At 43.6% G+C, this 14,024-nt stretch overlaps 1 protein-coding gene across 5 annotated transcripts in view; it reads left to right on the top strand.

The window, feature by feature from the left end:
* The window catches only part of KIAA1549, a 105,605-nt gene that overhangs the window by 51,879 nt on the left and 39,702 nt on the right, over positions 1-14,024 (top strand). For all 5 annotated transcript variants that reach the window (XM_083461829.1, XM_083461825.1, XM_083461826.1 and 2 more), the window contains exons 2-8: positions 439-3,174; positions 4,714-4,802; positions 7,047-7,224; positions 8,441-8,571; positions 9,449-9,632; positions 11,307-11,366; positions 12,229-12,374. In XM_083461829.1, coding sequence (XP_083317955.1) covers positions 439-3,174; positions 4,714-4,802; positions 7,047-7,224; positions 8,441-8,571; positions 9,449-9,632; positions 11,307-11,366; positions 12,229-12,374 — 3,524 coding nt within the window. The remainder of the gene's footprint in view (positions 1-438; positions 3,175-4,713; positions 4,803-7,046; positions 7,225-8,440; positions 8,572-9,448; positions 9,633-11,306; positions 11,367-12,228; positions 12,375-14,024) is intronic.

Genomic DNA, 14,024 nt, shown 5'->3' with positions numbered 1-14,024 from the left:
ATAAATGCGAAGTGTTCTTGCATTCATGTCCTCCAGCACTTGGAATCCTTTGGCCTTTGAATAAATGATTGTTGACTAGTGTTCACATCTGGACTGTGGCAAAGTCTACTAAGGAGACATAAAATCTTATGGCAATCTGATCTACTTGCTGCTAGGCTGAGTCTTCAGTAAAATATATGGGTAAGGCTAAAAAGGGAAAGCATTCGCAATACAGTTTACAGAAATAAAAAGTTTTAAAGCACTTTAAAACACAACCCACGGATAAGACGGATTACGGTCAAACACTCCACCCTTTCTTAATAATAATAATAAAATGTTATGTCTCTGGGAATGGCCTCTGCACTGATCTTTGTATTTTGACATTTCAGTGTATTACAGTAATAGTAATTTTGCTTAACATGAATAACTTACCTTTGCCTTTCAATTTTTTTTTAATAGATGACATATATTTGGAACAGCAGAATATTTCTTCTCTTTTGCCGAGTCAAAGCACCATGGGCAGCATGACTCACGAAGCCTTAACAAAAAGCACAACGGATCCCAAGGCAAATAGTGTGTTTCCTGAGGGGTTGTTGTCACCTGTTACCTCTCCTGAGGTGACCTCATCGGACCAAGAAGGAACAAGCAGAGTCTCAGCTGGACAAAATGTACCACTGTTGGATACTTCGGTAACAAGCAACGAAGCCGTCTTAAGTAATGATAGATTGATCAGCTCCTTTCCAAATGCACAACAAACCCCTTCATTGAAATCTTTTACAGAGGACTATCATTCAGGTTCCTTCCCAGTGAAAGCAACAAAAGAATCCTTGCAAACTTTGCTGTTAGCGCCTTCATTACCTGCCATCTCCTCGCTGGACTACCTGGAAACACTGCAAACAACATTGCAAAGGGCTGCCTTTGACCCCCACGTCCCTCTGCCCTCTTCAAGGCCTTTTGACATGGCAGGTGTAACTCTGACTCCAAGCAGAGACTTGCTGATGTCCTCTACGTACTTAAGTCCTGTTGCATCTGAGGCAGTGGATGCAACGGTTGGAAAAGGAGGAGAGGGTTTGCTGTTTTCTGCGCAATCCTCAGCATCTTTGCTTTCGGATACTACTGCGAAAGGGTCTTCCTTATTCCTGAGACAGCTCGGTGAGGTTGCCCAAATTATGCCAGACATTTTGACAAGTACTGACACACACGCAGAAGCTCGCTATAGTATTAATAGCAGTAGTGCTACAGGAACTCTAAGCAGCTCGTCTGCCCTGAACGTTTTGAATGAAATTCCTGTTTTGTTAACTAACACAGGGACTGATACGTTTTCAGCTCTGCTTCCTTTTGTTTCCCCCCCTGCTTCCCCAGCTACACTTTTGACTGCCTCCAGTAGTTCTTTTAATGAGGAATTGTTTACACACGAGCTTTCCTTTCAATTATCCAGAGGTACAGCATCAGTTTTGCCTGACGGTTCAGAGAAACAAACTCAAGCTGAGTTCTTCAGTGACGTTGCAAGCCCAGTGCCTTCCACTAGACCATATGCTTCATGTTCTTACTGTGACTTCACCTCAGTTCTCTCAGAGCCAGTCTTTTCAGTGGCACCTTCAGAAAATGATGTGGGCTCAGGTGATTATGTTGAGACACCGTCATTCACGGCCTCTGAGGTAAACGGTGTTGCGCCACTTACATCCGTAGTTAGTGACTTTTATGACCTGCAAGAGCCTCCTCCTGAAGTCTTCGATACTACTTTCCCCTCAAGACCTGTTGTTTCATTCTCTTCAAGGTTTACAGAAATCTCCATGTCAAATGCTGTGGACATTAGCCTTAAAAACATAATATTTACATCAGTTTTCCCTTCCTATGGCCGGTCTTCTGAAATAACATCACTGGAGCATGTTCCTGTCAGCTTTCCCTACTCAGTAACTGAAATGGTTATGTCTAGTGCTGTAGAACTATCCTCTCTCCTTGCCACGGTTCCCCTTGAATCTGCCTTCACCGAAAATGTGAACACACCATCCATGACAATCAGGAACTCAAGTCTGGAAATATCTGAATTAATGCCATCAGAATCTACCGTTTTCCTTAGCAAAACACTCGTGGGTTTTCCCACAGAAGAGCCTGTTGTAAATAGATCAGACATTCCATCCAGCCTTCCATTGACACCTTTTCCCTCTGAGCCAAATGGCTTCTCACATTTGTCATCTGCTAGAGCCACATCATTCTTGATAATGCCAAGTGATTTGACAACATCTTTACCTCATGTTTCGCCGACATTCCTTCCGTCATCTGTGTTTCTCGACAGTTCTTCTAGCTGGGGTTCAGCTGAGCTCCCAGCTGTTGACATCACAAGCATAGAGGCATCCCAGACTTCTTCATGGCAAACTTCATTTTTTAGTTTGAACTCCTCTTCTGTTTCAGTCACACATAGTTCTACAACTGTGCCATCATCAAGTCTCTATATGAGCTCTAGGTTACTGGAACCAACATCAATCTTAGTGATGGAATCTGAATTTTATTTTACCTCACCTTCCACACAAGCTACCTCTCAGTTTGAGTCATCACCCATAGCTATTGATGCTACCGTCCCTACACTGGTGCTTCCCACCTCTGTCCCAGAGCCTGTTTTCACCAGCAATATATTGGAGGATGAAACACATGTGACCTCGTGGTTCACTTCATTGCAGGCAACCCCCATCTTGACATCCTCATCCCTTTTATCTACTATTACCACAACTACTGTTGAGGATGCTGGTGCTACTGCTAACCTCTCCTCGGTTTCCTCATTTACTGAGGCAACTGAGACCACAATGTTTTTTAGAACTACCCCTTATATGCCACCGTTGGCTACGGATGCGAGCAGTACCGCTTCTGCTACTGAATCAGTGGCCATGGTGTCTTCATCTGCACCTACAGTGACTCCTCCATCTGTGATGACCCCTGTTGAATCTGGACCTCCAACAAGAACTACTAGTGTAACTGAGTTTACCAGCATGACAATCCCTACTGCCACCACCTTTAGCAGCACAATAGGCCTTTTGACAACTACCAGCAGTACACCAAGGTCATCTACAGCACCTACCACTTCTGCACTGGTCACGACTCCAGACGTTACAGTGGCAACCATTCCAGCTACCATTCCAGCAACCAGACAGCCCTACGTTTGTGACATCACAGTCCCTGATAAATATATAGTGAAAGCCGGTAAGACTTCCCACCCCACCCAGATCTGTTGTTCTTGTGTTATTAAAAGTTGTACCTTAAAATCCACAAATTCATGCCATTTTGCTCAAGGAAAGTGAACTACTGGTGTCCTTCCAGGTTGCGAATGTCATATACTGTTTATTTTGCACAGCAGTACGAATATTATTCATTTAAAATATTTCATACGCTGCCTTTCAGTTCAATTCTTTACTGAATACTAATGCTTTCTGTCTCAGGCCAGGAGTGGTGCAAATAGGTAGACTGTAGTAGCCTTCCAGATGTTGGAATACAGTGGTACCTTGGGTTAAGAACTTAATTTGTTCCAGAAGTCCGTTCTTAACCTGAAACGGTTCTTACCCCTAGGCACGCTTTCGCTAATGGGGCCTCCTGCTGCCACTGCACCGCTGGCGTGCGATTTCCGTTCTTATCCTGGGGCAAAGTTCTTAACCTGGTTAGCTTTCTTAACCCTGGGGCAAAGTTCTTAACTTCCTGGTTAGCGGAGTTTGTAACGCAAAGCGTCTGTAACCCGAGGTACCACTGTAACTCCCATCATCCTTAACCGCTGCCTCCAATAATCTTGGGAACTTTGTTCAGGGTGCTGAGAGTTGTTAGGAGACTGCCTAATCCCCTCACAGAGCTGCAATTCCCAGGGTGGGTTAAAAATCTATTCCTCTTTCCAGGGAACAATGGGAATTGAAGCTCTATGAGGCGAATGGGGTCTCCTAACAATGCTCAGCACCCTTAACAAACTACAGTTCCCAGGATTCTTGGTGGGAATCCATGATTGTTTGAAGTGGTACGATACTGCTTCAAATATATAGCGCAGATGGAGCTTGTGATTGGATGGCTGTCCTTCATTGTTGCCTATATTTCTGATGCTCAGGCATTGAGGAGCTTTGTTTATATAGCCAAAATGGCACCACCTGAACACAGCAGGGAATTACTGGCATGCTTGGGAGAATCACCAGGTTTGCAGAAGTAAAAAAACCATTCAAGGGAAAAAATATTGAGGGTGGGTGGGCAGAACACCAAAAATGATTTAGTCTGGACTGGGCATGCTCAGTGGACATTTAGTTGCAGTACCACTTGATAATCGCAAGGTTAGCTGCCCGGAAGGCCAAATAGTGAGGGAGGCTTAGAGGCTGCAGCTGGTGTCTGCTTCCTGGGAAACCCAGAAGCATATTATGTGAGCACATCAGGTAGATTGCTGAAGACAATGCAATGTTTTTGCCTAACAGTGCTGCATAGTTATTGAAACTGCATCCTCGTCTTGTGCCTAGGGATGCGTGAAAACCACAATTTTAAAAACTTTTTTAAAAATAAAAACAGGTCTTATTTACGCTTATTTATGCTTCTTATTTATGCAGGATTGATGGGCTGCTATGTTTCAAAATACCTATTAGTGTTTCTGACTGAAAATGAAATATGGATAAGGGTGGAAACTCCAGCTCCTTGTAGTTCTCTGCAATCACTTTTTAAAGATCTGTATGAGCATGGTTTAAACAAAGAATATATATATTCATTCATTCAAATTTCTAGTTCTAGCTCGGAAACCTATAGTAGAAAACATCAGCGAATCCATCAAAGAAATCCTGAGAGCTGAATTTAGGAGGCTTGTTGAACTGGAGGTAAGTAATATCAAACGCACAGTGTGCTGCGTGGCTGCTATTAATAATTTGTTTAATTATTCAGATAATTTGTTTCATTATACAGCATCACAGGAATACTTGAGAGATATGGGTGTAACTGGATATATCGTCCACTTAACTGGTATCTTGTTCCTCAGCGATAGTGCTGTTGCATTTTTCTGCGGTGCTAGTGTAATGCTGTGGTTGTGATGGATTGATATAATAATTGGCATGCACCGTCCTCATTTGCCAGTCCACGAAGTCCCAGGACAAGGCCTTCAATCCATTTGTCTCACTGGGTCACGATATTATGAATATGGTGCTTTTTAAAGTATGAGCTATTTCCCATTCATTTACAATGGAAACTGTGATTAAAAATTCATCTCTGGGCCATGATAGGCATGCTTCTTTTGAGAATAATCCACAGAACCTTCCAAACTTGGGTTCATCTCCTGGCAATCCCTTATATTGCTAAAAAAAGAGAGGACCTATTTCTGTGCACCTAGTCCTGTTTCTGTTGCGATTGGACGATGCCATTGCATTTTCGCCATCTTGGGAGGGCAGCTTTATTTCCGAACTGCAACATTAATGTCTGGGGTGTTCTCACCTCCCTCAAGAAAAAAGACCCGTGGTTTGTGATGGAATACTGCCAAGGTTGCTATCTTGAAATTGACTGCTGTGCAGCTTAATAACCTACACTAATGAATTGTTGTCAGAGATCTTGGAAATGCATTCCCTAGTGTGAAACTTGCTCCCTGCTAACAGATTTGACTTTACTGTAAGGCTCTGCACATAAACAGGTTTATGAACAGGGAAACCACAGGTAAATAATGTGTGTTCCAGGTTTTGCTTTCCTTACATCTTGCATTTACTGCTCACAGATGTTTCATTTTTATGATGTGTTGTGCAGGGGGTAGTTCTCTTAAATGCAGCACCGTGGCAAAGTACACTTCAGAAAACTGAGGTGTGTGGTTGTAATTTAACATTCATGGCTCAACAATATAAGAGATGATGATGATGATGATGATGATGATAATGTAAAGTGATAATGCTTTCAGTGCAACATCTTCCGGCAGCGAAAGGGGGTTCACACCTTTTAGCCCTACAAAGGTCTTAACTATGACTATGACCAAGCTTGGATTGAGTTTGCACAAAGAGAGATGTCAACAACAACAACAACAATAATAATAAATAATAATAATATATTATATTATTTATACCCCACCCATCTGGCTGGGCTTCCCCAGCCACTCTGGGCAGCTTCCAACAAAATATTAAAATACCGTAATACATCAAACATTAAAAGCTTCCCTAAACAGGGCTGCCTTCAGATGTCTTCTAAAAGTCTGTTAGTTGTTGTTCTCTTTGACATCTGGTGGGAGGGAAGGCAGGCACCACTACCGAGAAGGCCCTCTGCCTGGTTCCCTGTAACTTGGCTTCTCGCAGTGAGGGAACCGCCAGAAGGCCCTTGGCACTGGACCTCAGTGTCCAGGCTGAACGATGGGGATGGAGATGCTCCTTCAGGTATACTGGACCAAGATTATTTCTTTGCAAGTTGTCGGTTGTCATGTCACCTATTCTTAGACATGCTTTGCCGTAGCACCACCCCAGGGAATGCTATAGTCATGTTAGTTGGGTGGATTTCATGTAGTTGTGTGTTTAGGAACGTAATGGGCTGCCTTATACTGAATCAGACCATTGGTCAGCACTCAGTATTGTCTCTACTGATGGGCCGCCCCTCTTTCCAGGTTTTTAGATCAGAGTCTTTTCCAACCCCACCTGGATCTACCAGAAATTGAACCAGGGACCTTTTGCATGTAAAGCATGTGCTCTATAATTAAATATTTTTGGGGGGTGGTAGATTGTCATAGAACTGTGGGGACTGGGTTAGAAGCTGCCAAGGAGGGGGTAGAAATTAAAGAAATGGAATTACAAGGAGGCTTCAGCCCTTGAATCGGTAACTGATTCCATTCCTTTATCACAGTGCCAAAATACTATGGTCCCATTGCACTCAGGTTCTCTTGAAATCAATATGAAAATTAGTTCTGACTTTAGTCCCATTAATTGCAGCAGGATTTAAGTGCAACTGACTTGGTTTTGATTCAGCCCTGTACCCTCCTGTGTAACCTCGTCAGTGCTGAACAGCACACCCACCCCTATACAATCTTTCTGTTTTGTAGTGCAGTAATAATGCTCCTTCTGGGATTTTTGGAATTCTCATTTCCCCCTCTTTCTTTTTAATAGGTTTATAGATTTTCTCCCAAATTCTCGTTTCTGGTGACCTCAGGTCCTTTTGTTTACACGGCAATTGCTGTCATCAACGCTCTTGTGGACAGCAGCCTTCTACGGGGGCAGGTACCTCTCATCTCATCGCTACAACCTTCTTTCCCTGTTCCAGACCGCAAGTTCCAGGTGCAGACTGGTAAGCTGAGCTGTATCTCCCTTGTGTTTTTGCACTGCGCACAAGAAAAGAATCACTTGGCATTATTGATCCGAGATCTGTTGTGGGACAAACATGGTCTCTTTCCCCGAGTTATATGGTTTGGTGTGTGTGTTATATCTCTCTCACGCCACTAGGGGCCAGTGTTCCTGCTCACTTCACTCGCCAATCCCACCTACCCATCATCTCCATCCCTAGCCAATCCCCTCCCTTGATATCTGGTCAGCCCCACCCCTTAGGCCAGGCTTCCTCAGCCTCGGCCCTCCAGATGTTTTGAGACTACAATTCCCATCATCCCTGACCACTGGTCCTGCTAGCTAGGGATCATGGGAGTTGTAGGCCCAAAACATCTGGAGGGCCGAGTTTTGAGGACATCTGCCTTAGACATTCTCCTTTTCACCTTCACAGCACGTTTCTGAAGCTGCTATTTTTCAGTCCCCCTTTGCATCCTTACCCCCATTTCCATGCCCATTCCTCTCCTCCCTCCTTCCATCCCATAACTCTCACTCATTTCTCCAAATGCCCTCTCTTGCCCCTCACCAGCACAGCAAATATCCCATTATCCTCATCGAGTTTCATCTGCCTGCCTGCTTTTGGCTTTTCACAGTGTTCTCAGAGCAGTGAACCAGATGGGAATCCTGCAATCAGGACCTGATCTGTGAGCAGCGCTCTCCCTGCTTGTGATTCCCAGACAGCATGCTGCCTCTAGCACTGAACACAGTACATTGCCATCGTGGCTTGTAGCCACTGATCACCTGATCCTCCATGAATTTGTCTAATCCTCTTTTAAAGCCATCCGAGTTGGTGGCCACCAGTTCCTCTTGTGGTAGCAAATTCTATAGTTTTCAATATGCACTGTGTGGAGAAGTACTTTTGAGCACTTGGTGGTGTAAATACAGGGTTTAGTGTTGAAAAATAAGGGCAGAAGGATAAACAATGGCCAAAAGCAAAGAAAAGTGTACATACACAGCGCCAAAGTATTCCATCATTCAGGTACTGTATAGCATACTAAATTATCAAGAAAATATATGGGAATCAAGCAGGTTCATTGAACTTGGCATGAGTTTTTTTGTGGGTAGGGACAGGATTTGTGTCTGTGACTGTTTGGGATTTTTTTGGGGGGGGGGCATTGGAGTATCCTGTAATTCTCAAGCTAACCTTAAATCTAGTAACACAAATATTTGTTTTCTACTCCTAGTGCTTCAGTTTGTGCCTCAGAGTGTTGACGTTAGGTTCTGTAACTTCAGCCAGCACATTGAAAAAGGGCTGACAATTGCATTTGGGGAGGTGAGAAAACATCACCAGGGTACTTCCAACTTCAGTGTTCAGGTAAGACGACGACAGTGATGTTGGTTGTTATTATTGCAGTTATTCCCAGCAGATGAACGGTTGTTCTAAGGCCATTCATGACAGAACCGAGACTTGAGTAGGTGCCTTTCTGATTTCACACATCAGGTTTTTAGCCATTGCACTAAACTAGCTGTCACGGGAAATGGGGTTGCTTGTGTGTAAACCTCCCGCCGTTCCAAACTGCTTAGGGGTGGTTGTGTCTTTCCCTGACGGAGCAGCCCTTTGCGCTGCTGCTCAGTCGCTAGCAGAATCCGTGAGTGGGCGTCTCCTAAATTTCCTCCAGCATAAGAATTCCTTAACGGACAACCTTCGCCTCGCCTCTCTGCGCGGAAGCCTTCTGCGCAGAGTGGGCGTGCCGAGTGGTGGTCCTCCACCCTCCTCACTGACTTCACTGGAAGAGTCTCGGAGCCTCACCTCCAAGATGCTCTCTGCCTCTCCCTTCTTCCTGGTGTCACCTGGACTTCCTTCCCCAGATGACGTTCTCTCTCTTCCCTTACTCGTTCCCTCTCCTGCAGAATCTGGGAGCCTCGCCTCTCCCCTCTGCTCTGATGTCAGTTCCCTGACACTAGCATACAGAATATTTAGACAAAGTAGATACTTTATAAAGCTGCCTAGACAGTAAGAAAAGAAAATTCTGAATATCGCTTTTGGAACAATCACTATGCTAGAATCCAGAAGTATATCAAGCAGCTATAGGTATGATATGTCAGAGTAACCCTGTCTCAGCCAGACAGAAAATTCCATTAACTTTTGTTTAACTTATGTCCTTTGTGACTATTGTATTTTTAGAATGGTGGATCAGAGAAAGAGGAGCTGGGCTAATTTTTTTTGCTTTGCTCTTACCCGGTCTTTTCAGATACTGAATATAACCCTGGGTAAATCTAGAGCAGTGTTTCGGCAGGGCCCTGTGCAAATTGTTTTTGCCATCCAAGAGAAATACAGATTCTTGAACGGGTCCGAAGTCAGTGAGCTGCTAAGGAACCTCTCTGTGGTGGAGTTCAGTTTCTACATGGGCTTCCCCGTGCAACAGATTGCAGAACGTGAGTATTCACGTAAAACAGCAAAATCTTGTTTTCCTGTTGACCCTTATTGCTTATTTCTTTAACATGTTTATTACTATGATGACAATTATGATGATGATTATGATGATGATTGTTAGTATTCTTATTATCATCACCCCATCTTTTTGCTAAAAAGTTTTCAACATTAAACTGTTTTTTCCGTTAAAAAATTACAGTCCCTTACTCTCCAGCGTCATGGTTCCCATAAGGACCATGTTCAATAAGGAGGCATTATCTTCCAATCAGTCCCTTCCCCTTAGCTTACAGGATTAAACTGATGAAAATTCTGATTGCACAATTCTGATATAGCAGAATTGCACAAGATCTTTAATAGTTAAACTGGGGCTGCTTAGTGCTCTGAGTGTGAGTGTGTGTGCTGATCTTTCTAGTAAATTAAGCATCAGAAATATTGGGGGAGAAAAGAGGTGGCAAGGGGCTTCCTGCTGGAGGAGACTCTTGAGGAGGATTGGGGAAAAAACAGCAATAAGAGGCTCCTTTCCTTTGCTCTATCACCAACAAGATTTTGAGGTGTTTTCAGCTGAAGCTGAAGGTCACTTGAAGGAGGCTGGGAGAGAGGAATTGTCAATTTGCAGAAAGCCTGGCACACACGTACGCCCCCCCACTCCGACCTCCACTCAGCGCACTAAGCAATGCACATGACTTGTGCAAATCTGCTCATGGGAGAAGTAAATGGAAGTAGGAAGGACACTCCTTGAAAAGTCACCACACATGTCACATCAACTAAAACAACAACAACGCACTAAGGAGCTTCCAGTGCCAGTTGTGACCGCAGATGTATTAAAGGTTATTTTTTTTCTTAGTGGATTTTCTCTCAGTAGGGGGAAATCAGGGTTGAACTAATTAAAAGTGTGAACTGTTATTTTGTTTGACTTCGAACTTTGTGTGGATGTTGAGCAAAAAAAAAAAAAAGTCTGGAAATGAGTAGCCCTGAGCCCACAGTAAACCGCCGCTTGGAAGTGCTCAGGGATTCAGCCTTCTGGGTGCTATTAAACTCTTTAAAAAAAACAGCAGGAGAAAAAGCAGCCGTGGGGCTTCCACAATCGGGTCTAGTTTGCCTGTAAATTCACCGAGACTCCACAGTCTTAAAGTGTGCTGGGGCCCTGCTCTGGGGAATAGAACAGTGAGGTTTCATTTCGGAAGGAAAGGAATAAAGAGTAAATTATTCCACTGTAGAAATTTACGGTTAGAAGCAGAAGCAGCTCTCGTTTTATGCAAAGAAAAACATAAGATTTGTTGTTGCTGCTGCTTTTCTATTGCCTTGAGATACCTTATTCCCGAAGGTGGTGCTCTAGGGTTGCCACTGTGTATATCTAAGCAGGAGGCTTCACTACTTTGCAAATAAAATAACAAGCTTTGTAATTTTGTGCTTTAGCTTCCTTCCCCTCCTCCCATTATGCAAGCATATAATAGCTCTGTGGGAATTTAATTAATTTAGTTTAATGGTCAGAATGTAGAGCTGGCAGTGATTATTATCTTGGCCAATTGACTTTCCCCAGGACCTTGGCCAATTTATTTGACTGTCTCAGTATGACTTATAAAATAGCCCCTTGATTCCAGTCTGTTAGATTTCTGGCTCTTTTTAATACATGTTTCCTCACCCATTCCCCTTGTTTCCCCCCTCTTCCCCTCCAGCTGTTTATTACCCTCAGTTGAACACAACTCACTTGATGAAATCTTCCTGGGTAAGAACAGGTAAGTACAACTGTAAGACAAAATAGCTTCAACTGATAACCTCTGTTTGGCATCCATCTGTCTCGGGAGACAACGGAGGCACATGCCATCTGGGGGTGAAGTCAAACTGTTGGAATGTCTTAGCCAGATAAGATAAAGAACCCATCATTAAAGTTCCTTTAAATTTTAAAAATGGTGGCTGCGGTTTTGCATGGCAAGGAGCAGATTAACTCCCATCCTCACAAAGCGCCCTCAAAAGGGCCCCCCCCAAAGGCCTCGCAGAGCAGAGTCAGCGCAGGTGGTTCCTGTGGCCCTGGGAGTGACCAGGAAGGGCATCTGAGAACCAGCAAAGAACTGAAGCCATTGATGTGGAGAACTCCAGTCTAAGGCAGAAAGGTTTGGGCTGCTTAGAGACACTGACAGCGCAGAGATCTGCTGGGGGGTGGGGGTGGGGTCTTCTCCCTCTACTAGTCCTCTGAGGAGACCCTAGTTTCCAAGATACAAGAATATGAATTGCCATTCTTCTCTTTGTATATTTAGTTTGCCTGTAACTGTTTCTTTGGTTGCTGTGTCAGAGGCCAGGTTATTTTCAAAGGAACACGAAGACAGAGGGTAGATGCCAAGGACTAGGTTATTCTTTTGGAGTGAGAAAAAAAGATCAAGTGTGACTAAAGAAGAAGAACTTTTGATAACCAGATTCCAGATTATATGTAAATGATACACATCACAGAACATCAGTTAGCAATGATGGCTTCCCAACACCCCAAGGATATCAGATCCTTGCTTCACCGTTAACTAGAAATTGCCTATGATGTGAAGCTTGATGTTCACTGCCATTATTCCTGTATATTTATTTTCTCTCTGAATGTTTATTTCAATGTAGTTGTCCTTGGTGTCATCAACCAGAAAATTCAAGAGGAAGTTTTCCAGGCTGAGATGGAGCGAAAGTTAGCCCAGTTGTTAAGTGAGGCCTTGGGCAGAGGGCGGATATGGAAAAGGGCGACTTTTGCTGGGAACAACGTTGTGCAGGTATTAAAGTTAATTGAAATGGAAGCCTGACATGGGGGAGAAAGCATAAATCATACAGGAGTTGTTGATCTGAACACCAGAAACAACCCTTAGAATTACATTTTATTGGTGCTTCTATCTTTTAATTCGTTGAGGCTTAAAGCGGAGTTTCGTTCCTCACTTTGGCTTGCATAAGCAGAATTTTAATTAATTGGACTGAGTGGGGGGTTTGCTTACTCCCTTTCTTTCACTCTTGCTTCAAATAGATGACATTTTTGCCACTTTTCTTCTCCTTCCTCTCCTGTGCTCCATCAGTCTCCAACTCCTCCTCATTCTCCAAACATAGAAAATATCAGGGGTTGTTTTCTTCCTAACACATGGCAAGCTGAAGCCAGAAAACATTGCCCTGTTAATGTTTCCTTGAATGGTGAAACAGATGGTCACGAATTGGTATGTAACTTAACAGAATACTTCAGAGAGATGCCAGATTCTTCAGAAGTTTAATCTTCTTTCCCCTCCTCCTCCCTTTTTTCTATATTCTGTGTAATTTGGCTGCGAGTTATTTCACCTCATATATTAGTGGGGAATGTAAGAAGGCATTGCTTTCTGTTCTGCCCTCTGCTTGTCACATGGAGCCCTGTTTCTGTTCTGCTGCATTTCATCTTCTGCCAATAGCTACATTATCTCAATTGCCTGCTGCGGTGAAATCAAGTAACTTGCATAGCTAGTTACAGAAATTGTGTAAATGATGTTGTCATTGTGTTACTCCCTTCCGGTCATTTCAAAGGAAACACAAAGCAGATAGTGGGCCAGGGGAAACCTAATCAATTTCATATTGTTTGCGGATGGAAAGCTGCAATAACTGCAAATGCTGCTTATATTCACTGGATTGATTTCCATTCCTGACATTGGGCAGATAAGCAAACATTGGCAGTTTCTGCTCCCCTTTCCATTTTGGTTGACATTCTCCAGCATCCTTAGATATAAGGAAGACTAGCAAATTGGTGACCTTTTATTCAATGGATGATGAAACAGAGGCACAGAGTTGTTCTGCTCAGGGCTGGAAAAAATTCCTAGTCTCGGCTTCAGGTTATTAGGACCGCTGTTAAAATCAAATAGATAAGATTTCCCACCCAACCTAACTTGCAAGGCGTGCTGCCTACACTCTGGGCCTGTTACCTTCAGCCACATTTTCTAGCTGGTACGGGCAACTCCCCGTTTGCACGGGGGGTTATATTCCAGGTCACGCGTGTGTCAATGGTTGCACATAATCCCGTTCCTCCCCCTGTTCCTCCTCCGTCCCCTTCTGGGCTTGAAAGTGGCGCACATGTGGAAGAGGCCATACATCAGTAGGACGTGTGCAAAATGGTCACCGTCTGTATTTTAATTATTTTTGCTCCAGGATATTTAATTTTTTTCCTTACACAGCAGTGGTATCAGTGTGCACAGTGCCTTACAGTGTTAAATCGACATCAGTAGACCTTTTCCTAAGAAATTTATAATCCAAATCAGACAATGGGTAGTGGAGGGAGAGAGATGGGAGAGGTAGGGATAAGTTTGTGCACAGGTGCAGTTAACGCTCTTAAAGCTTTTGTCACATGCTCCTCTACACAGGAGCAATATCTGAATACAAACCACATTTCAAACATGGGAAAGTTGTTTGGAGGAAGA

The sequence above is a fragment of the Podarcis liolepis genome, assembly GCF_965112155.1.
Source record: "Podarcis liolepis genome assembly, chromosome: 10".
Taxonomy (NCBI): domain Eukaryota; kingdom Metazoa; phylum Chordata; class Lepidosauria; order Squamata; family Lacertidae; genus Podarcis; species Podarcis liolepis.
This window is presented reverse-complemented; position numbering and strand designations above follow the sequence as displayed.